At 39.4% G+C, this 22,551-nt stretch overlaps 3 protein-coding genes across 3 annotated transcripts; 2 read left to right on the top strand and 1 right to left on the bottom strand.

Annotated features, from left to right (window-relative positions):
- The first annotated feature begins 600 nt into the window (after window positions 1–600).
- toporsa (topoisomerase I binding, arginine/serine-rich a) lies at window positions 601–4,753 on the top strand. The gene is made up of 2 exons (XM_020101340.2): window positions 601–795; window positions 1,794–4,753. The coding sequence occupies exon 2, from the start codon at window positions 1,797–1,799 to the stop codon at window positions 4,230–4,232; it is 2,436 nt and encodes an 811-aa protein (XP_019956899.2). The 5' UTR covers window positions 601–795; window positions 1,794–1,796; the 3' UTR covers window positions 4,233–4,753.
- Window positions 4,754–5,642: 889 nt separating this feature from the next.
- mtap (methylthioadenosine phosphorylase) lies at window positions 5,643–17,573 on the top strand. The gene is made up of 8 exons (XM_069530850.1): window positions 5,643–5,796; window positions 6,973–7,059; window positions 7,218–7,276; window positions 7,490–7,657; window positions 11,734–11,836; window positions 12,456–12,695; window positions 16,087–16,209; window positions 17,082–17,573. Exons 1-8 carry the CDS (start codon window positions 5,773–5,775, stop codon window positions 17,118–17,120), a joined length of 843 nt encoding a protein of 280 aa, XP_069386951.1. The 5' UTR covers window positions 5,643–5,772; the 3' UTR covers window positions 17,121–17,573.
- Window positions 15,741–21,677, bottom strand: cdkn2a/b (cyclin-dependent kinase inhibitor 2A/B (p15, inhibits CDK4)). The gene is made up of 2 exons (XM_020101145.2): window positions 21,229–21,677; window positions 15,741–19,892 (listed from the first exon to the last, which is right to left on the bottom strand). Exons 1-2 carry the CDS (start codon window positions 21,349–21,351, stop codon window positions 19,632–19,634), a joined length of 384 nt encoding a protein of 127 aa, XP_019956704.1. The 5' UTR covers window positions 21,352–21,677; the 3' UTR covers window positions 15,741–19,631.
- Between the last annotated feature and the right edge of the window lie 874 nt (window positions 21,678–22,551).

The raw sequence follows: 22,551 nt of genomic DNA, 5'->3' as shown, positions 1-22,551 counted from the left end.
CACTGGATATCCGAGAAGTGAGCACACAAATCTGTTTTTAAAGAGATCTCTCTCAAGTCGTCAGTGGGTATAACAACGAGGCCTAAATGGGTTTTATTTTGACGTGCTGCTTACAATTATGGTTTTATGGTTCCATTGTTAAAATTTACCATCATTGTCACAATATGTCATTACAATAGTATAATTGTAAAACTTGGTTAAAAAGAAGTAGGCCAGTAGCTGTTTGTTGTGTACAACTTCATTTGTTATTTGTCTAGTATATGCACTGATGCTTTTACACCATAGTGTTCATAACTCACACAAATATTTTGAAGTTGAAGGAGTAACAAGTATATTTGAAATGTTCTTATGGGTTGAGGTATTTCCATCTAGTTTAGTCAATAAATTGCTGCATGAGCAGCAGCATCTCTGTGCATCATTGGAGCTTTTCCCGAGAGCTAACAAACTAATACTAATTACTAGCCATTTAATACACTTTAATAAACCAGTATACATATCTCAGTGAATAAAACACAAACAGCTTTAGCTGCTCTCAGACAGACCTTCAGACAGTCAGGCATCAGATGCATTTACATATCAGTGGCAGTTTGTGTTGCCACCGGAAGTGCCTCTTCGAACTACCGCTGCCACGATCTGAGCTCTCCCTCACTGATGTTCGTGAAGAGAGGATGTGTTTCTTTTGTCTGCTTGTAAACAGTCACTAAGGATCGAACGTCTTGCAGAAATTGACTCGTCTCTCCTGGACAGAGAAGGTCAATAAGCCGTCACCATTGTTCGTGTCAGAGGAACTCGGAGGTAAACTTTTCAAACGTCCTGGCTAACTAGCTACATAGCATCTTAGCCGCCTTAGCTAGCCTGCTAACTTTAGCTAACCAAGTGAAGCTGTTCGCAAACTACACTCTGCAGGTTTGTTTATCGTCAGCTCCACTGTTCTCCCGACAGAAGAGTTTACTGTCGTTCACGTGTCAGTACTCGAGGCGACTTATTTCCAGCTGTGAAGCCACAACACTCGCCTCCAAACAGGCGGCACTTGTAGCCTAACGTGCTAATGTGCTAACCAACCGAAAAACAACACAGTGGAAGGTGAAGAAGGAGGAGAACAAACGTTGGTTTGATTTCGAGCTCAGCCGCGTTTGATCCTGTAAATAATATGACACGAAGATTAGTGGAAATGATCGAAGTGTTTCCAGGATCTCTCATGGACAGGGAGGTCTGCTGTAGGAGGGTGACTCTGGACGAGCTGACCTCACCACACCATGACACTGAGCGATTTAGACATTTTTATATGAATGACATATTTGGTCTTTAGAGACTGAAATATCTTTATGATCATTTGATTGACATGTAATTTTACAGAGTCTGGTGTTTGAAATACGTTGGTATTGGTATTGACCTCAGTGTTTAAACCTGGACCTACACCTCAATGTTGGACTACAAAATCTGATACAGAAATGTGCCTTATCTTTTTATTTCTAGTGCTACAAGTTCACAGCTGAAACTGAAAAGTCTTCACTCTGTGATTTGATGAGAAATTTAGTCATGCAGACTTTTAAGCTTACTTAGGAATTTACTGCATGTGAATTACTTGTTAATTTGTGTGTTTTTCCCCAGTTAATGCAAATGTATTTTATGCTTTAGCAGTTGATTATAGTATTAAACTACTTAAGTTTCAAGGTCTGATTTTAAACTGTTGAACCTCTGTGGAAATGAACAGTTACCTTGATGGCTGCCTTACTTTTCTTGTTCTGTAGACTTTACAATTCAAAATTGATTTCATCCTTTTTTTGTGTCAGATCATGTCAGCAATCAAGATTGCCCTGCAGCAGAACCAGAAGAGTAGGAGGAGGAAATCCTCTGAATCAATGTCAGCAGAGGTGTCGCCAGACTCCAAGTGTCCCATCTGCTTGGACAGGTTTAACAACATTTCATACCTAGACCTCTGCCAGCACAAATTCTGTTTCTGTTGCGTTTATGAGTGGTCCAAGAACAAAGCAGAGTGCCCTTTATGCAAACAGCCGTTCAAGTCAATCTATCACAGTATAAAATCAGAGCAAGACTTTAAGAAGTATGACTTGCAGCCAGTGAACAATGGCTCCTTTGGTTCATTTGGGGGTGTGCGGTTTAGATACCGCACAACTCTCACTGGTGTCCACCGACAGATGCGTGGAAGGACCTCGCCACCTCCAGATAATGGAGTAATGTTTGAAGCCTCAACAATCCCTCCCCAACAACCTCAGGACCGCTATGTTCGACGCATGATGATGAGGCTGGCGGCCAAGCGGAGAGCTGCGAGTGAAGGAAGAGCTGTGAACAGCGTAAGAGAACAGGAAATGGTTAACTTCAGGAGAGAGCTCTATCGGCAAGGAGTTAGGGTCCGGATCGTTCGCGATGGGGGCCGCTCGCGAGACACCTCAGCTGAGTTCTACCGAAGAAATCCTGCCTGCCTACATAGACTGATCCCCTGGCTAAAGAGAGAGCTCACTGTGCTGTATGGGTCCCACGGCTCTTTGGTAAACATTGTTCAGCACATCATCATGTCACGCATTACACGTTTTGACATGGAAGATGGAGCTATTCTGGAAGAGCTCAGGCCGTTCATCCAGGGACGCACAGAGCACTTTCTGCATGAGTTCATCAACTTTGCAAAATCCCCCTTCAATTTGGAGGCGTATGACCAGCATGCTGTGTACGACTGCCCAGCCCCTTCCTCAAATGAGGACGGCAGCTCCAACTCATCTGTGATAGCAATTTCAGAGGACGAGGAACTCGCAATGGATTTGGACCCCCCAGGAGAAACCATGTCTACTCTGAGTGAATCTGTGTGGGATGATGAGACTCCTGGACCTTCATATTCTACGACAGCAGAGCAGAGCCGGGCAGAGCGTCTGTCAGTCCTCGACTCAGACTCTGACAACAGCTTAGAGGAGGAGACACAAGCGTTTTATGCTTCTCCACTGCAGATGCACCCCCATAACGAAACAGTCATGACTCAGGGTGTAGTTAACAAAGAAGAGGGTTCGTCTCCTGACAACAATGACTGCATCATTGTAGGCTTTGTCAAGCCCACAGTAGATAGAACTCCTGAGCTGGTTCAGCTCTCCTCAGACTCTGAAGAGTTTGACTGTGAAGATACAAAGGAAGTGCCTCATTTACCTCAACACATCCGCTTCTCCAGTCTTAGTCCTGTTGCTTCTCAGAGCTGTGATCCAAGTGGTGCTGGACAGTCAGAGAATGTAGAAATGGACCACAGTTACCAGTTTGATTCAAAAGTAATATGTAGCTCGCCAACATCTAGCAGACCCAAGACATCCAGGAAGTCAGACAGAAAAGATAGAGATGGCGGTTCTGATAGTAATGAGAGGTCTAGGGAGCGACACTGGTCAAAGGACAGAGACCAGAGGAGACGAAGGAGGTCAAGTAGTAGAGAGTATAGGCACAACAGCAGGAGGCTGGTGATCTCCCAAAGCAGCGGCAACACGCTATCCAAGGGAAGAGATTATCCTAACAACAACGACAGAGACTCACAATTTGACAGTAGTTCTAAAAGGAGGGACAATTATCAGAGCAGTCAGTCTTATAGACATTATGGCCAAGAAAGAAATAGCAGTGGGACGCATTACACAGAAAGACGGTCTTACTATTGCAGTAGTCGCAAGTATCCAGATAGGCACACATACTCTCGCTCCAGGAGCCGCAGCAGAGACTCACAAAGACGTGATAGGAGGCATTCAAGATCTTTATCCAGCAGTCGCTCTCCTTCAGCAAAAAGTAAATCCCACCATGACAAGCCTGGTGGAAAGAGAAAGTACAAAACAAGACATTTGGAGGAGCCATCCAAAAACACACTTTCCAACTCATACCATGAAGAAGACGCCTCAACGGCATTAACAAAGCACAAGAAGAAGAGCAAAGAGAAGCATCGTAAAAAATCCAAAGAGAGGTCGAGAAAGACAAGTAGGAGCCTGAGTGTGGAGCTCATCAATGAGGAATACGCACATGAGCGAAGCAAACGGCATCACAAAAAAAAGAAGAAACACAAGAAAAAAAGCAAAAAACACAAGAGTGATGAGCGTGCAGAGAAGAGATCGCCCACTATCATCACCATTGACAGTGACAGTGATTATTTTGCTAATAACAGTGGCACCCAGGCCTGCAGCACTAATAAAGACAATGCTATTGACAGTGTCACAGATGACCCAGTTGACCCCCCCACTCTGACCTCCTCATTATAATTAGGTGAAAATCCAGATTATCGCTGTGTTTGGTGGGAACCAATGGATTCACTCTCATCTATTATCTGGTAGCAGTATTTCATAAACGGAGGATATCGGGATTTCACATATCAATTCAAAAACCACCACGTTTGGACTTCTCATTGGACTCTTATGACACACACAAATATGTGTGCGACAAATATTAAAATTTTCATTCTCGACTGTTATGCTATTTGATGTGCATGGTGCCACTTTTTTAATAAGACATGATAGAATCAGATTTGAAGTGTCAGTTTTTCAAGTGTCAATCCTTACTCTGGAAATTAATTTTCCTAAATGCTTTGTATTTTGAAATTTCTCTCAGGGATAACATCGATTAAGGTCAGTGATGGGTTTGGTTACAATAAGTCAAAAATATCATATCTTCAGACAAACCATTTCTACTTGCAGCTCATGGAGGATGACAAATTATCAGCAGATGGTGTTAAGATTTCTCTTTTCTATTGTATTTTATTTAAAAATAAAATGTGATAAGAAAATGTGTTGTTTTTTCATTTAGTTTTGTGTTTACTTTGGGTACAGGCAGAGTATAATAAGGCAAAGTATTATAGTTAATTATAATTAGGCCATAGGTTTGTTACACAACAGTGTTTACATGTTACACTTTGATTGTTATTCATATAACTGAAGAAGTGTCATTACAGTTGAGTGATTGAATTTCCAGATTAGAGCTGCAATGATTAGTTGACTAGCTGATTAGTTGATCAACAGCAAACTATTTTGATTATCATACATTTGTGAAGATAAATAAGCAAAGGCCAAAATTTTGCCGTTTGAATCCCCTCAAAGGTAAAAATACTGTATCTTCATGAGCTGGTCCTCTGAAAGCTCTTAATGTGCGAAGAGATATTTATTGGAATCCTACTGTGCAGTATCACATGTACTGTAAAGGCAGGAATGTGTCTCCTTTACTTCCTGTTAAATGTGGTTAAAATTGCAACATTTAAGCATATTTTTTAGTGTGCCAGCATTAAAAGCAGTTTACCCTTAACAGTTCTTTAACCAATGTCCTTAGATGGCCCTGTATAATTGGACTAGGTATACAATCATAAGTAACATACAGCATGAGCGAAGATGTATATCTTTCTTTTTTAAGAAATATAAAATCCAGTTTACTTATCAACTTGGTTGGAACGGGTAATTCAGAGTACACTGTTATTATCTGCCTTTTGGCATAGTAAGCAAGTATATTATCTGTTATTACCAGTTTATTACGTGATATGTCCTCTCTAAGGTGATGACTTTAAACAGATCTTTCTATCTCTCTCTCTATCTACCTCTCTATCTATATCACCTCCCTCAGATGTAAAATACTCAAGATAAATAACCAACAAGAACTTGTGAACATAGGTTCACCTCCGCGCTTTTGTTTTGAAACATAATAACAGGAAGTGAAATGTTTGACTTCCGGCTCTGTAGCGGATATTAAGGACGGACTGAAGCTTCTCCTGCCTCTGTACTTGGTCACATCTTTACTTTAACAGGAGAGGACGCAGTCATGGCTTCCACAGCGCCCATTAAGGTAAGAAGCCATCACGTAACGTCGCATTATAAACGTCACTCTGGAGAATCAATGAGGAAGCTCAGCTCAGGGAAACACTCCAGCTGCAGCTCGGACAAACGTGAAGAAGCTAGTGGACGTTAGCATCGTGTTAGCCAAGCTTAAAGTGTGCAGGCTTTCAAAGGTTACGGTGTTAGCTTGAAAAAACAAACACGCTAACAGTCGCAGGAGAAATCCAGTGAGCTGTCAAGAGGAGCTGAAGGGGGAGCATGTGAGGTACATCCCCTGGAGGCTGGAGCACGTGTTCACCCGGCATCTCTGATCCACAGCGTGACAGCTGACTGCATGGAGGAAGTATCCAGGTCCCCACTTTAAATGATAAGTGACCATTTATAACTATAGTATAACCACAGATGGCCCTTTGTTTTATGAAGCTGGTTCAGCCTGATAGTTTGAAAGAGGTGTTGCTTCATCTTATTGTGCATTTTGCTGCTGAGTTGTTTTAAGGTGTGCTGACAGATGTTTACATTCAGCCTTAAGTCTATTTGTGTATATTTTCTCACTGACATGTGGATTATTTACTTACACTGTAACAGTCTCCTATTCTCATTTTGTTTGCTTGCATAGGGACAGTGGATGTAAATGAGCATTCTTGCTAATTCCAGCATGTTTACATTTAGTATTATATACGAATGTTCGTTAATGTGCTATGTCTCCGTTAAATATGTAAATAGAACATAGATTTTGTAATATAGATCTACAGCACCACAATTACAACACCTCTGTAAAATAGGCAATGGTTTTGTAGTATAACTATTAATGATGCATGATTAAGTTGTAACTGTATCAGGCTTGTAGCTGGTATAAGGAGGAATAAAAAGTTTTGAACAATTTCTTACTTTGCTTATTTGATCATATTAAAACCTGACTGATTTATCAGTTGGCCGATATAAAGTGGCTGATATGAGGCTTTCACACACATATGGGTATCTGCATCTGTGTTTGCAGATATGAGGCGATTTAAAAAAAAGTATTATTTTACAGAATAAAGTTGTGCATTTCTGTTTATATTGTGTAAAATGTGAATATGTGGCTGCATATAGACTGGAAGGAAAATGAGTAACCACACTGTTGAAAATCACAACAAGTTTATAATAATAACTTTAATTATTAGACTTTTTTTATTGTTTGATCTAGATTGGAATAATTGGTGGTTCAGGCCTTGATGATCCAGACATCTTGGAGGGAAGGACGGAGCGTTATGTTGATACACCGTATGGAAAGGTCAGTGAAGCTCTTGACCAAAGTTTCTTGGATAATAGATCAATGTAAATTATTAGCTCTACTGGCATTGTGGCATATTTTTAGTAAAATTACCCCTTGTAGTAAAATAATTCCTTACTGGTTTATACACAACTTGATTATTCTGCTCTTTTGAACAGCCATCTGATGCCTTGATACTGGGGAAGATAAAAAATGTGGAGTGTGTCCTGCTCGCAAGGTAAGAAAATGTGAATCATCAAAATGTTTTCTGTTAGCACCATCTAGTGGAAGTTCTGTGCACTTGTCAAATATACTGGACACTAGTTTCTGCATCTCTTCACACAATATTTCACTTCATATAAAAAAAATGTCATGTTACATCTAAGCCTATATTTTTATATTTCTGAAATTGATCAATGTAGACTATTTCTCAAATGCTGTTTTTTCATAGGCACGGGAGACAACACACCATAATGCCATCCAATGTGAATTACCAGGCCAACATTTGGGCGCTGAGAGAAGAGGGCTGTACACATCTGCTGGTTACCACGGCTTGTGGCTCACTGCGGGAGGAAATTCAGCCTGGAGACATTGTCATCATAGATCAGTTCATTGACAGGTGAGTGTGATGTGAACATTTCAGATTAAGGTTCAGATAACTTGCTAATGCGGCCATTTTATTTATTTTTTTTTTCTTCAATTTACTCCCAGGACTGTGATACTCTTCCTAGTGCCTTATTCATATTCCTCTATCGCTACTTTCAGAAATGCTCTGAACTTTCAAAATTTTCCTGAGATTTTACAGACTGACTTTATGTGAGAATGCAAGCTTTCCTGCCAGCCCATTAGTAAAATGTTGGGAAAAAAGTTGCATGTTGCAGCCTTCAGTCGTCATAAAAACTCAAAAGGTTCAGTTTGTCCAGTTTGGACGACTGTAAAAACCATGGCAGCCTCTGTAGAGTGGACCCGCTCCCGATGTAAATATAAAGGGCCCATTCTTTCTGGGATATTACTTCATATCTGTCGTACTTGACATAGATCTTGAATTTTTTGTTAATTTAGATTTAAAACCTGCAGAAACCCTGATTTTAGTAGTGGCACACAGGTTGCCTCTTTTTCTGGTGTCCAGCTGTCTCACTAACAAGGTTCAGAACTTGATCCTAATTTAAGTTGCAGCTATCTGAGCTATTCAGCAAATATTATTGTGGCCACTATTTAACGGTCAGGAGCAATGTCAGGAAACCTGACTCGCTGCACTTTCTCACACCAGTGCACATATGGCCAATCTCAGAGAGAAGTCACAAAATCTAGATGAAGAAAAAAAAAATCTTGTCCAGATGTGTAGCCTGTGGGCGTGGTCGACAAGGGGAACTTAGGGAACTTCCTCACTGTCTGATCAAACTTCTTTTCAAGTGTATTCACAGGTGTAATAGCTATAGCTAAGATTCCTGTTTGTCTTTGGAACATAACAATAACTTACAGCATCATAATATAATTTACATCACAACACAGCCTTGTTACTGCTTAATTAAAAGTATTCTCAAGGGCAAATTATATTTAGGTGAATTAAATGGCTTCATGGTTTGCTTTTATGAATTCAACTCTAAAATATTGTATTTATATCTGAATGTGTTGTTATTGTTATATTAATTGCTTATGTTTCTCTTACTTGTTAAATAGTTCAAGCTTCTGTCAAAAGGTTGTTCATGGTGGTTGTGCAGGAGGGCAACTATACAAACAACTCAAACATCTTCCCACAAATCTCAGTGACAGGACTCATGTTACCGTGTGACGAGAGCGTCCAGATAGCTGAGTGAGAAAGAGGAGAGTTACTCACTGTGGTTGACACACTTGTCAAAGCCAAGTGTTTGTTTACAGTCATGTTCAGTGGGAATCAAACTGTTAACCTGTGTTTAATTTGTTATTGTTGAGCTCTCGGGTGTCACAGTTCACCTCAGGCTTTGGTGAGAATTAAAATTGTAGGCTCTGTGATGTGCACCATTTGGAAACAGTTAACCCCAGTATGGTGCCAGAGCATCTACAGCACAACCTTTACTATACAGATAGTTGTAAAGTGTTGGATTTCCTTCCTGTCTGTCATAGTTGTGTATCATGTTCTGTGTCGTGAGCTGTCAGTTCTCATTCATTCATTTTTCTCACCTAATATCTACTATCCTGTTAGTGGCTGTCATGTTGATATATATATATATATATATATATATATATATATATATATATATATATATATATATATATATATATATATTTTGTTGAGGCCACATGGAATTACGTCCTGAATTGTGCGATCAGCTCATTGATTAGCTGTCATCCTTCACATTAAAATCAGGGTATTGTACCTGGAGCTCGCACAGTTGACATGTACAGTCAGCGCAGTCACAAATTGTGGGCTATAGGCAGATGTCAGCATAGGGGTCTGTGTGCCTACCCTAGCGGACATGGATGGATGTTGCACTTGCATTTGTCAGGTTGATGCAAGCAAAGCACCAAATGAATGATAATGACAGTGTTGCTCTGTCACTGCTGGATGAGCACATAAGCAATGGATGGCCATATTCATAACCAGGTGTTGTAATCCATTACCTCAGTAAGAATAGAACTTGAATTTGTTGACATGTATTTCCACGCTCATCTTTTTCGTAGTGACAGCACATGACAACAGGAACCAGGTGTTCTGTCTCAGTGGCTCAGATTGCAGAAGATGATTATGAATTCTTCCTTTAGAATTAAAAACACTTGCTGGTGAACCTGAGAATATCTTTCCATGAGAACTTACACTTTCTCAGCAGTATCTCTGACCTCCAGGCTTATACATGTGTTCCTATGTGTAACATACAATGAGCGTGACCCTGAGGGAGTGTGGTGCTCTCTCTCAGTCGGCTGATTGCACAAATTCCATTCAATAACTCAATATGTGCAGTGAGAGGTGCTTGTTTTTTAAATAGGATGGGTTATTTGTTAGCAATGGGCTGGCAGACAACTGTCTGAATTGAGTCAGTGTGTTTCCCCTGTATACTTCTACACAAGTTTATCACGTTGCCTGTGGTTTGACTCGCCCATGTTGGTGAAGCCCAGCTACTAGAATCACGCACAGACGAGATCTGTTTATCAGAAATGAGGAAGTTGTTCACTGGGACCTGTTAAGACTTGTCCTGCAACATGTGACAGCTTATTTTCTCGAGGCTTCACTCTATGGATGCCACAATAGTTGTTATTACCTCTTCTTATTTGTTTTCTGTGGCTTCTACAAACCAAATATTTGATCACTGCATATTTGGTCAGTGTCACTGGCTTTGTCGAGTTTTAAGTTTTACAGTCTCATGTGGGCCTTAAAACTCCAAATGTTCCAAATCCAAGTCTTTACTCTTTATTCATTTTTTCATGTCTGCAGTTTCTCTTTATTTTGGTGCAAAATTCAAGTAGCATCTAAAGACTGACATTAATTATCTCAGCCAAGGAGATTATAGTTTAATCAGTGTTTTGTTAGTTAGCAGGGTTATAAAAAAAACTACTGAACTGATTACCTACTGAATTGATGTTTTCATGAAATTCATAAATTTTGGTGCAGATCCAGGAAACGTTTTCGGTTCAACATGCGAGATATGGTAATTTTAGACACAGAAATATAATTATTGTATCGCTATTAAAAAAACTGGTATGCTTAATAGACTAATATTTATGTGTGTGTGCAAATAAAAATCCAGATTTGTTGAATTTAATTGTGATTTCATATGTTGGGCAGGTATACACTCTACTTAGTGTAATTCTAGTTGGATCTGTTTTTCTGTCTCTTTTGACTCTTTACTCAAAAGGTATTAGTAATTTAAAAATATAAACAGTATATATTACATTAAATACATTTGATTATTATTATTTGAAAAATAATTAATTGCTAAAAAATAACCTCAATTACACAGTGTTTTCAAAAACAGAATGGATGTAAACAAAAGCATCATCCAACACAGGCGCATGGATAATGTCCTTTTTCAAAACTGTTGCCATTGGTGATAAAAATGTGCGGGAAAAATTTGCAACGGTAATTCTCAAATGATCTTGCATATGAAAAGATGCCAGACCAAGATAACATGACTGCTGTCACAAAAACAAGCATTGTCCTCAGACCACAGTTTATCCCCCCCCCCCACACACACACACACACTACTGTGAGGTTTTTCTTCTTTCAGCAGGGTGGAGCTGCAGCTTGCTGAAAATATTTCAGCACCAGTGCAAGGTTTATGAGTAAGCGATGGGGTTGGGCATCTACTTTTGACTGCAAGATACATATTTTGAATGTCTGAAATAATTGTGTTTTGACGTTCTAATCTCTGGGAAAATATGACAATTAGAATGTGTTTGATGATCTGGCACCACTAAGAAATCTACCTTTCTGATTACTTCATTACATAATGATCTGTAAAACGGAACCATCTTATAATTCAGTGTTTATTAAAGATTGTTTCAGCTGAAATGTAGACTTGTAAACTGGAGGAAAGCTGTTGCCATAAAGATAGAGACCAGGTGCTGCCATACTCAGTGAATTACTTTATGGTCCTAGATAGCTGTGAAAGGACTTTTCACATTTTAAATAGGTTAATGATGATGATAATAATAATAAACATTCTAGCCATGGTTGCCATGACAATAACTTTCAGTCCTGTGTTTACTACTGTTTGTCAGGACCACAAAGAGAGCTCAGACGCTGTATGATGGACAGCCCACCAGTCCTCCAGGTGTGTGTCACATCCCCATGGCCGAGCCTTTCTGTAACAGAACCAGAGAGGTGAGTCCATGAACACCTGGACATATATGTCTTTTACATTTATTTATTGCAAACCTTTTGAGTTTCCCAAAATTTCTGCTGGGGTTGGTGGGGAAGTGGAAAACCGAAGAGAAATGGTACACGTTTAAACAATCTTACAGACCTCATGTCTGAGATGTAGCTTTAGTTTTTTAACTGATAAAGATAATTCTGCCTCTCATGCAAGCAGAAACCCAAACAAGATTAATTTCATGTTTTGAAACTTTGAAACTCTTCAAGACCTCTCTTCTTAAATTAATAATTTTACAGTTTCTATCATTTTTATTGTTACCAGTTGACCTTCAGTTTCTTTCATTAACCAGTGTCTTTATATTGAAAGTGATATCTCCAAGGGATACAATTTTGGGTCCACAAAAACCCTCCTGTGTTGAGGGCAGTCCATGTTTCAGTCTGTTGCCGATAGCAATAGACTGAAACATGCAGATGAGCAGATACCACACAGCGCAGGTGCTATTAATTCAACACCACAGTTAACAAGATTAGATAAATACAGTAACTATTCAAACCATGTGAACAGTCACCTGCTCCTCTTTCCTTTGCTGAGTGGAGACACTTACTTGTGGCTTCTGCCCTGGTGCAGGTTTTGGTGGAGGTGGCGCGGAGTCTGGGTGTTAAGTGTCACGTGCGAGGGACTATGCTGACTATCGAGGGGTCCCGCTTTTCCTCGAGAGCGGAGAGCCTGATGTTCCGACAGTGGGGCGCTGACGTCATCAACATGACCACTGTGCCCGAGGTGGCCCTCGCCAAGGAGGCCGGTATGTGCTATGCCAGCATCGCCATGGCAACAGACTACGACTGTTGGAAGGAACATGAGGAGGCGGTGAGTGACAGGCTGATCCTAACAGCTGAATTTCTTTATTTCTGCTGCCATTGTCCTTGTGTGAGTCAGTGCTGGTCATTGGTGACATCATGTCCTCCCCAATCATTTCTTTGTTTTATTTTTTCATAAATTCCTCCACAGCTTCTCTCCTTCTATTTTACTCATTTCAACTGGATCGCACTTTTAGTCGTCTTTTATTTTTAACCTTATGCTAATCGTCACTGGAGAACCTTTGTGTAAAAGCATTCAGCGAGGCACCAGGAAGCTAAAAATGTTAAATAATCTTTGCTAAAAACATAAGCTAAAAATGTAAGCTAAAATAGCATGTATCATTTATTAGATATCTATCTATATATATCATAACAGGCCATCTTGTTTTCTACCTCACTTATAGTATAAGCTAAATTGTAAATGATCAGCAACTTCTATTTATTATGTATGTATGTATTTATGTATTTATTTATTTATTTTCCACTCATATTTTCCCATGTTTTTGTTGGTAAAATTGAGCCAATGAGAATTATTTACATGGGTGATTCTTGTAACTGTTTCTACATCCTGGTCACTTCACACAAGTCATTCCCAAACTGGGTTCCAGGATTCTCTGAGGCTCTTCAGTAATTCCTGTAGATGAAATTGTGCCACGCTGATAAAAGTACAGGTATCGTGCCAAGCTGTGCCATAAAACAATTATTGCTCAATCAAAGGTTGTCCTCCCACGTAAGCTCTGTGCTGGTGGCTCTGATTGCATCACATCAAGATAATAATCACTGGTCACATGGATTAAAAAAAAGATGACAGACCGATGTTCATGTTGACATAAACATGTAGCAGACTGAAAGTCTGTTAACTATGAGCTCGTTTGTATTTGGACTTGTTTTTATTTTCCTGACATTTTTCCGACCCTCTGACTGCTACAGAGCTCTGGTCACTTCTTTTATGCAAAGTTTATTCATGTGTGTGTCTAAATTGCACCAAAGGTGCCGACTGTGCACTTCCCTGGGCCGTTTAAAATACACACGCCTAGTGTGAAACCTGTGTTAAAAACTGCAGAAACTCTGATGCATACAGTAATCAGTAGTTGTTATTATTTTCACTTTCTTCATTACAAAGGGACCTTGTTTACTGTGATCTGTGATGATCAGTGTCGGGAAAGTTCCAGGAAACACAACAAAGTGTGGCTACATGAGCTCTTCACTTTTTGCCACAGAGTATAGTAGTATTTGATCAATTTAATTGTATTGGTTATATAAAAACATTGTTTTACCACACATCAGTGGAGAACAGCTTTTATTTTTGTAAAAGAATTATAAAAAAGATTATATGGAGTAGTTGTATGTGTATATGCAGATTATTCCAGTATCTTTATAAAGTCACATTAGTAACAAACATAATAATTTTGTTCAGGATAACAACTATCAGCATTTTGGTTGATTAGCTCTGCCATTTTAGTTAGTCTTCTTTCTCCACTGAAGTTTTTGCCATCTGTGCTCCATGAACAGACGTCAGTTTCGCACAGCTTCCGAGTGACCTACTCTCTGTCAGACACTCCGGGTAATGGAGTTGATAAACTGCGTGTGGGCGAGTTTCTGCTTATTTGTCACTGATCCAGCCCAACTCACAACTCCACTTCCGAGTTCCTGCCGCTGACCTCTTCCCCCTCCTGTTGCCGAATGCTCGCCACATCCTTCCGCCCACCTACCCCCCCTCCATTCCCTACCAGATTCTCACTACCTCCTGGGCCGGCTCACTGCCTGCCAGCCTCCGGTGGAAGCCTTGCCAGAGGAGGTTGACTCACAGTGAGTCATCAACTTCACTGTCTTCGTCCTCGCAAATGTCACAAATACATGAACCCAGTCATTGATTGTGACATGAAAACAAAGCACTCAAGTGAAGGGTTAATGTTTGCAGGAGATAATCATGCAGCACAGGATGGAAACAAAGTTGTATCTTACTGTACCGTTCACTGTACATCTGGCTGAGAAATGATATAAGCATTAGCCCTTAGATGCTATAACATCATCTAATTTGGATTCACAATAACATTCTTGTTACATACTCAGTTTCTGCGTGTAACTACATCAGATAAATAAATGAAATAGATTCTAATTTCCACATTCTTAAAGGGGAGTTATTGATTGTCAGTATCGACTTGGCAGATGAAACTCAGTCCCTCGTTAATGATGACTCACTGGTTTACAGGGCACAGTTCGCAACAATTGCTCACTGCCTCTGTTTTGACAGCTGTGTCAAAACTAACTTTTCACTGTCACCCGAGGATTGACCTGTAACTTGCCTTGACATGTTGCATGATGTACAATACAGTGATTTTGTGTTTTCTTGAAAAGAATTTCAAGGTGGACCAAAAATGATATATTGTCATTAAAACATTTTTGTCATTATTTTACAAAATTCTGTGGTGTCACTGAAACAACATGTTGATGAAAAGCACATATTTCTGTATGTTGTATATTTGGCTCCCATTAGTCAAATACTGAATAAAACTTGATCATCTGCGCGACAGACCTCTGTTGTGTTGCAGAATCTTTGATTACGGTGCTGATGGCCACAGCTGCATTATTATTAATCCATTGCAGATGCACTATTTACTGCTGTCTGTCATTTTCAAAAAGGTTTCAGTGTCTGTTTGTTATATGCTTGTTATGCCTACATACCACTGCCCGGAGGCAGTATGTGTCCGGGCAGTCTGTTCGTTCCATTCTAGTGAATGCCCTGAGGGAGTTTCTTCAAATTCATTATATGATCATTCATTTGGACTCACAGATGACCTGAATAGAATTCATGGGTCAAAGGTCACAGTCTCCTCATGAGTGTGGAAAACATATGTTTGTAGACTGAAACTGCTTTGGTTTGCAGATGCATACAATTGAAATGTGATAATTCTAGTTAATTTAATGAACTCATCATCAAGCTATTTTCAAATCCTTTCTTAAATTTTTTTAAATCCAGGTATCCAGTGGGATTGTAAGTGATTGCCAGCGAGCAGCTTGGAAATTCAGAAAGTATTGAAATTCTAACGCATTGTTGGTTTTGTGATTTATTTATTTTTTATTAGAATTCCTTGATCACAACATATATGTTTATACAATATCAATATCACAAACATATTCCTTGAGTGTATACAGAGTATAAAAAACATGTGAAAGTGTGATCACAGCAGCAGCTTTGATTTCACAGGATGCTTCCTCACATCATGAATTACTGCCAGAAATGTCTATTAAGACTTTTTGATTCCTGCAACTTTATTCACAGTGCAAACGTTTGTAGAACGATACATTATTGGGAAATACAAAGTGACTGTGACACAAGGAAGTGAAAATTGCATTGTGTTTTTTAATCACAGGCGGATATTTTTCTTCCCTTATCTTAGGTCTGTGTTGACAATGTAATGAAGACGATGAAGGAGAACGCCAACAAAGCCAGCAGTATCCTGCTTACTGCAATACCGCAGATTAGTCAGATGGACTGGGCTCAGACAATGAAGACCTTGAAAGTAAGTTGTCAGCTTTCTGATGAGTCATTTCCATCAAGTATTTTGAGTACTTGTGAAATGGGGTCTTATTATCTCCTGTTGGTCTAATCAAAACGCCTGGAGCTCGACTCCTTTCAAAACACCACCTGTTATAAGTGCCAGATGTAATTGAATGTATTTACTGATGGTACAGCCATCAGGAGGAACTTATATAAATATATATATATATATATACATACACACAAAATTACATGTGCATTAATAAATGTGTTCATTGCACATTTATGCTCAAAGCTGATACCACACTAACGTGATGAGTGATTTTATACTGGGTGCCTCCTTAAGATCCATTTGTCACTAGAATGCCACTTAGTAGAGCACACTCCACCACCGAGGCTCCAAAGTCCCCTTCAATTCAATCATGCTGCACCAAACTGCTCACACTCACAGATATCATTTCCCTTAATATGCCAGATTTTTGCTATTCATAAAGTTCCATGTATTATTCTTTGGGGCATTGGTGAAATTTTCACAAAAAACAAACTATCGTGCAATGTTAAATGAAGTGATAAAAAAATCCTCTCTTTGGCCCACACCCCATCCTGAAAAGAAAACCAAAAAAACAAGAAAAATTAATAGATGGGGGCAAAAACACAAATTCCTCGGTGGAGTAACAGTAGTTTTAAACATGCTTGAGTTACATTGAGGTTGCAGTAAGGTAAGTAACTAAATTTCTACTCAGAATTTCCTTTGTTTATAGCAAACAGCTACACTTTGAAAACTTGGAAAGCATAGCACTAAAACAATACCTTTTTATTGTACTGGAATTTTATTAATGACATATATATAAGTCATATATTGGGGGAAAAACTGTTTTCTTCCTTCTGTTGCAGTCAATGGCACAATCTTCGGTTATGTTACCAAAGCACTAAGTGTGTAGAAAACAATTCAGTAGAAAAGGATCCGAGACACCACCTGCACCAACTCCGACACGGACAACAGACTCGACTCTGCCTGTGGATTTGTCATCAGTGAATCACGAGAAAGTGCCTCACATAAATAATGCATGTGCTGTGTCTGCAGCTGGAGTTTCAGTGTTTTCTTTTTTTTCTTGACTCAAGATGCATAAAAAACTCCCTCTTCTCTCTCATCAACACGCCACCCTCTCTCTCCGGAACACTTCAGTCTAATCACATGTTTACAAAACACTTAAAAAGACCAAGAAAATATTTTAAATCTTACCACTATGCTAGATTTTTATTTTTTTGTGGATTTATATTTTTTTGTCTTCTGTAAGCATTTGAAATTTATACATTTGTTGCCAGTAAACCATTGGTGTCTTTATTGCTGTTAATGCAGGATGTAATAAAGTCTTTGCAAGTTAAGCACATGAATATTAAGTTACTGCCTTCGTCGTATTACACAACTAAAGAACGTTTTAAATACCTGCCAACACATCAGCAAAATAGTTTGAATAAATTCTTGTTCTTGGGAATATTTGCTTACTCAGCAGTTTTATGTTTATATAGTGTGGAATACTTTCACTTGTATTTGTTCTACATGACTGTTGCATGAATCAGAAAATCAAAACTTTTAGAGCATTACATTTCTATATCAGATCAGATTTCTACATTTATAGACACAGGAGACACTTTTGGACATAAGATTCATCATCATCTAATGATACTGGGATTGTTGTAGGAGTGCTGGGCCTTTAGAACCACTCAAGTCCTTTTTCTCATCTTCATTTGCTGCAACTGAATCGTGTCACTATGCAGAGTATCTAAAAATAGTCTCATTGTATTTCCTCTTCGTTGCCTTGTCTCAACATTATGAACCTATTTTTCAGCAGAAACGGGTGTCAAAGATTTTGACTTCAAAGAACTGAGGTCACATTGGGACATTATCAGAGTCTGTGCGGTGAAATGTGAGCCTGTGCAAGAATTTACATTACTTTTAGAATTAGAGTTGAAATAATAAATAGAAAAAAGAAGTGTGAAGGATAAAGTTTTGGTGTATTTATATCTTCTGGATTTGTCAATTCAGATTTAAATTTCTTGTTAACTGGACAGAAAAGTAGCCGTTATATTTCGATATATTCTTAGCTTGACAAATGCTGGACTAAGTGGTTCCTCTGTTGATACACAAACAGTGTGTTCAGGCCTGTAAGGCTGTTAACTGTGGGACATGAAACTCCAAAAGAGACAAAACAGAAGTGTGTGGCTCTGAGGTTAAATCTCATGCACTAACATGCACTAACGTGCACTAACGTAGAGGTGGAAATTTAACTTTTAGCTAATGATTGATAAAGGGTATATTTTTATTGTGACTTATTTCATACACTTTACAAACTCACATTGCAACTTATCTAAAGTGCAGATGAAACCTGACTTCCCTAAAGTAGAAAAAGTATTTAACTGTTTCTCAAACATCTGGTGCCATATTTTTGTACCATCTGACAAATTAACAATTTTTTGTACTTTCTCTTCTAGTTTCCTTAAAATGTTCAGTGAGGATAATTAAATGGTTGCATTAGCAGGGAAGTCCAGAGCTGCAGTAAAAACATGATAATGAACCGTCTGGGGTTGTAATGTGAAGCAGTTTCCTGTAAAGATATTGTAAATACAAAGAAAAGTTACCTAATTAAAAATATTTTAAAATTCTGCCAGGGGACTCAACGGTACCTTAACATTTAAGGTCTTCAAACTTGAAACAAAATTCAAATAGCTAGATTTTCTTTTCTCTGGTACCTAAGAGTAAATCAGCCATTACTGCCAACGACCCAATTACTTTTGCATCTAACCTGCTCCCACCTTTAAACACATGATAAATCTTAAGAAGGGACATTTTTATTAAAGTGCGTACTATCCCAGATCTGTTGACCGTGTTTATAAAGAGGAAATTGGACTCAATAGAGATAATTCTTATAGAATAGTGCATCACAGTTAAGACACTAATGTTCAAAATGTGCAAAACATTTTTCAATGGCTTTTGTGCTATTTGGTTAAATATCTGTGATGGCAAACTATTCCAAATTCAGTGTTCTCGTTTGGAAATATATAAGAAAAATCTACTACAGCCATACCTTAAAAATATAATACTATACAAATATTACAGTAAAACACTCAACGTCATTGGAGGATTTCAATGACACAACTGAAGCTAAACATGAAATAAAAACTGGAAAGTCTGACAGCATTTAGATTGTTATTGCAGCTTTTTTGAAGCTTGTGTTGTTTGACATATTAGCGACGCTGTGCCTGTAGATGACCCTGATTTCGTTAGAAGTGAATCTATCATGTCTAATTAGCTGCAAACAGTGAAATAAATAGAAACGGATCTCACAGCAGTCACTTGAGGAGTCCGTGGCTGCAGGCCTCTGCAACGGGGCCCGCCTCTCAGAGCTCTGCCTCCCGGTTCACAAACTCGCAGCACGGTGCGTTTCACAGATTCTCCAGATTCTCCAGGAAAGCAACCACGCTCTCGTGAACGTTCTCCTTGGCCAAATCCACGGGCCGACGTTGTTTCTTGTCCCGGGCCTGTGGGTCAGCATGGTGCTCCACCAGCAGCCGCACGGTGTCCAGAAAGCCCGTCCTGGCCGCGTCATGCAGCGGAGTGCTCCCGGTGCTGCTGTCCGCCAGGTTGGGATCCGCTCCGTGACTGAGTAAGAGCCGAGCCACCGGTGCGCTCCCCATCATCATCACCTTCATTAACAAATAAATACAGACTTAGGTAGAGCCACATGTAATTAATGTGATCATCCTGCACACATGGAAACATGTAAAAGCATCATAAAAAGAGAAAGGACCAAACACGGCCAAATATTGACCTGTATGCAATTTAATAAAAACCCACTGAGCCAATAATTAATTTTACTATTGTTACTCCTCTTTATATTCAAAAGCTATTCGAGGTTTTAAAGAACAAGTATAAGACATTATAATTCCAGACTGAAGCTCCAGATGACAAAGGCACAAAACCAGTGAGAAGACATTGTCTCACATTAACTACATTTTACTTCATCCTGACTATTATACTTTATAGGAAATATGAGTGTGTGTGTATGTATTCACTGGAGCTGCTGCCAGGCCTCATATAACGCACCAGAAAAACGCAAAAGAAAAAGGCCAGCATCACATTTTACTTCCACCGTGCGTGGCTCCTGCGCCACAGGCCTTTTCTAAGCCTCTATACAACTTTAGTTTCGTTTTCTTCCATCTCACAGACACATTTTATTTAATTCTACTGATTTGAATTGAAAATTAAACATGTTTTCTTCCTCAGAACAATAAAGTTTGTTTACACGAGATACACACACTTCATCTGCATTTTGAGATGTGTTAAACTTAATTTTTATAATAATAGAAATGTCAAAAAAGAAAAAAAAAAGGTTCAGTATTCTACACTATCGTCAGTACTGGTTTTCAGCAGAAGCTCTATTGCTCTTAAACTGCTGATGTCACGGAAATGAAGAAATAAACAATGTCAGATGGTAAGAAAGAAAGACAGAAAGCTCAAATCAATACTCACTTGAGTGATATTTTGTTTTGTGGATCAAAGTCACTTATGAGCAAATGGAAACATTATTATAATAACAAAACTTTCTACTTTGAACGTGACTATAATTCTCCATAATATGCTGCTCTTCATCTGTGGTTTCACTATTTAAATACATAGTTTTGGGTCTGATTCAAAACATCGCAATATGAAATAAACAATGATCCAAAGTCACAGTATTCAAGGACTTTAGAAACTCGTGCAGAAATCTAAAGTCTCCACAAAGCTTGCACTTTATGTTTTAAGCTTATGTGTGTGTTTCTAAAAAATGCCTGAATTTGACCATGCAGGCCCCAGACTCACGGGACTGTGCGTCTTGTTCAGATGCGTTGCTTTTTCACCGAATAAGCAAAGAACAATATAATAAATAACCTTGACTTTATTTCCCTATAATCCAGATGTCGTTTGATGTTAACACGAGACGCATTTAAGCGTTAAACTGAACTTTTTCTCGGCGGATGACGCGGATCTGGTGACACCGACCTGCAATGCGGTTCGTCCAAAGCTGTTGAGGCCGTTAGCGTCCGCCCCTGCCCGGAGGAGACGCTCCACATCCGCGGCGCGTCCGTTCGCTGCGGCGGTGCTCAGCTCATCTCCGACAACCATCGCTGTGTCCTGAAGCGTGCGGCCGGGGAGCTCCGTGGAGGATCGTGCAGGAAAGGAGGATCTTGGAGGTTCGTGGACTATCGCTTGGGCAGGTAGCGTGATGCGCACTGGAGAAAAAAGGCAGCGGCTAATGCTAATAATATAGTTGTAGCAGGTGAGCGAGCCGGGGGTGGGTGATGTGTTCTGGTCAGCGGGCCTCAGTTGATGTCTGAGGCGGGTGAATCAGTCTCTCAGCGGTCTGTCTCTCGGTGTGTGTCCGGGCTTGCCTGTGTTTTGAATGGATGACGTATCGATCGTGCGCATGCGCCCCTGCCTCCATGGCTCCTGGTTCTGACAGCAGCGCTCAGTCTTTTCCTCTTCAGACCTCTCGTGTTGCATCATGCGCAGACTCCCTCTGCATCACGCAGATAACGGAGGTTTAGAAGTTCGTGCACAGTCACGCAGACAAGTTTCAGCTTTTAACGCGGCTGCCAGAGGAGGAAAGTTAGAGACTCGTTGCTTTGCACTTTCACTCAGATCTGAGTGGGAATCTGTGACAGCCCGTTTCCGTCAATGAAAAAAGATCAGTAACAGATAAAAAAATCACGAGATTTAAAAGTTGAAATTAGATGACAACTTATTATTTTTCAGCCAGTCGTTTATTACTTTGAGATGCTAAGTCATTATTTTCTACTTGCTCATTATTTTGAGATACCAAGATAATATTTTCCACCAGGTCATGTTTTCAGATACGAAGTTAATATTTTCTACTCATATTTTGAGATACTAAGTTGTTGTATTGAGAAACTATGTCATTATTTGGAGCTACTAATTATTTTGAGACACCAAGTCAATATTTTATACTATCGTTTTGAGATACTAAGTTGTTATATTGAGAAAACAAGTTGTTATTTTTGAGATGCCAAGTAATTATTGTCTACTAACTCGTATTTTGATACATATGTGATTATTTTGAGATATTAACTTGTTGCTCTGTTAAGCAACGTTAACCACTGCTGTAAATGATGGAGGAGAAACACAGCATGCAGGGCCTCTGTTAGGAATGTGACCAATAATTGATCAGTAAATGAAATGTGTGTGAGGTGAGGATAGATGGACTGATTGTTCCTCGTAGATGGAATAATGATTGCTAGCTATGCGTCTGTATTGAAAATAGGATGCAACACGTTTGTCATCAGATTGAAACAGGGATGTGACTGA

Source organism: Paralichthys olivaceus, chromosome 8, assembly GCF_024713975.1.
Source record: "Paralichthys olivaceus isolate ysfri-2021 chromosome 8, ASM2471397v2, whole genome shotgun sequence".
NCBI lineage: Eukaryota > Metazoa > Chordata > Actinopteri > Pleuronectiformes > Paralichthyidae > Paralichthys > Paralichthys olivaceus.
This window is presented reverse-complemented; position numbering and strand designations above follow the sequence as displayed.

Excerpts from the sequence above, each read along its gene's own strand:
- toporsa (XM_020101340.2), top strand. The coding sequence starts at position 1,797 with ATGTCAGCAATCAAGATTGCCCTGCAGCAGAACCAGAAGAGTAGGAGG.
- mtap (XM_069530850.1), top strand. The coding sequence starts at position 5,773 with ATGGCTTCCACAGCGCCCATTAAG. Across the intron at positions 12,696-16,086 it reads GGAAGGAACATGAGGAGGCG|GTCTGTGTTGACAATGTAAT; the intron begins GTGAGTGACAGG and ends CCCTTATCTTAG. Across the intron at positions 16,210-17,081 it reads AGACAATGAAGACCTTGAAA|TCAATGGCACAATCTTCGGT; the intron begins GTAAGTTGTCAG and ends CTTCTGTTGCAG.
- cdkn2a/b (XM_020101145.2), bottom strand. The coding sequence starts at position 21,351 with ATGGTTGTCGGAGATGAGCTGAGCACCGCCGCAGCGAACGGACGCGCC. Across the intron at positions 19,893-21,228 it reads TTGGACGAACCGCATTGCAG|GTGATGATGATGGGGAGCGC; the intron begins GTCGGTGTCACC and ends TTGTTAATGAAG.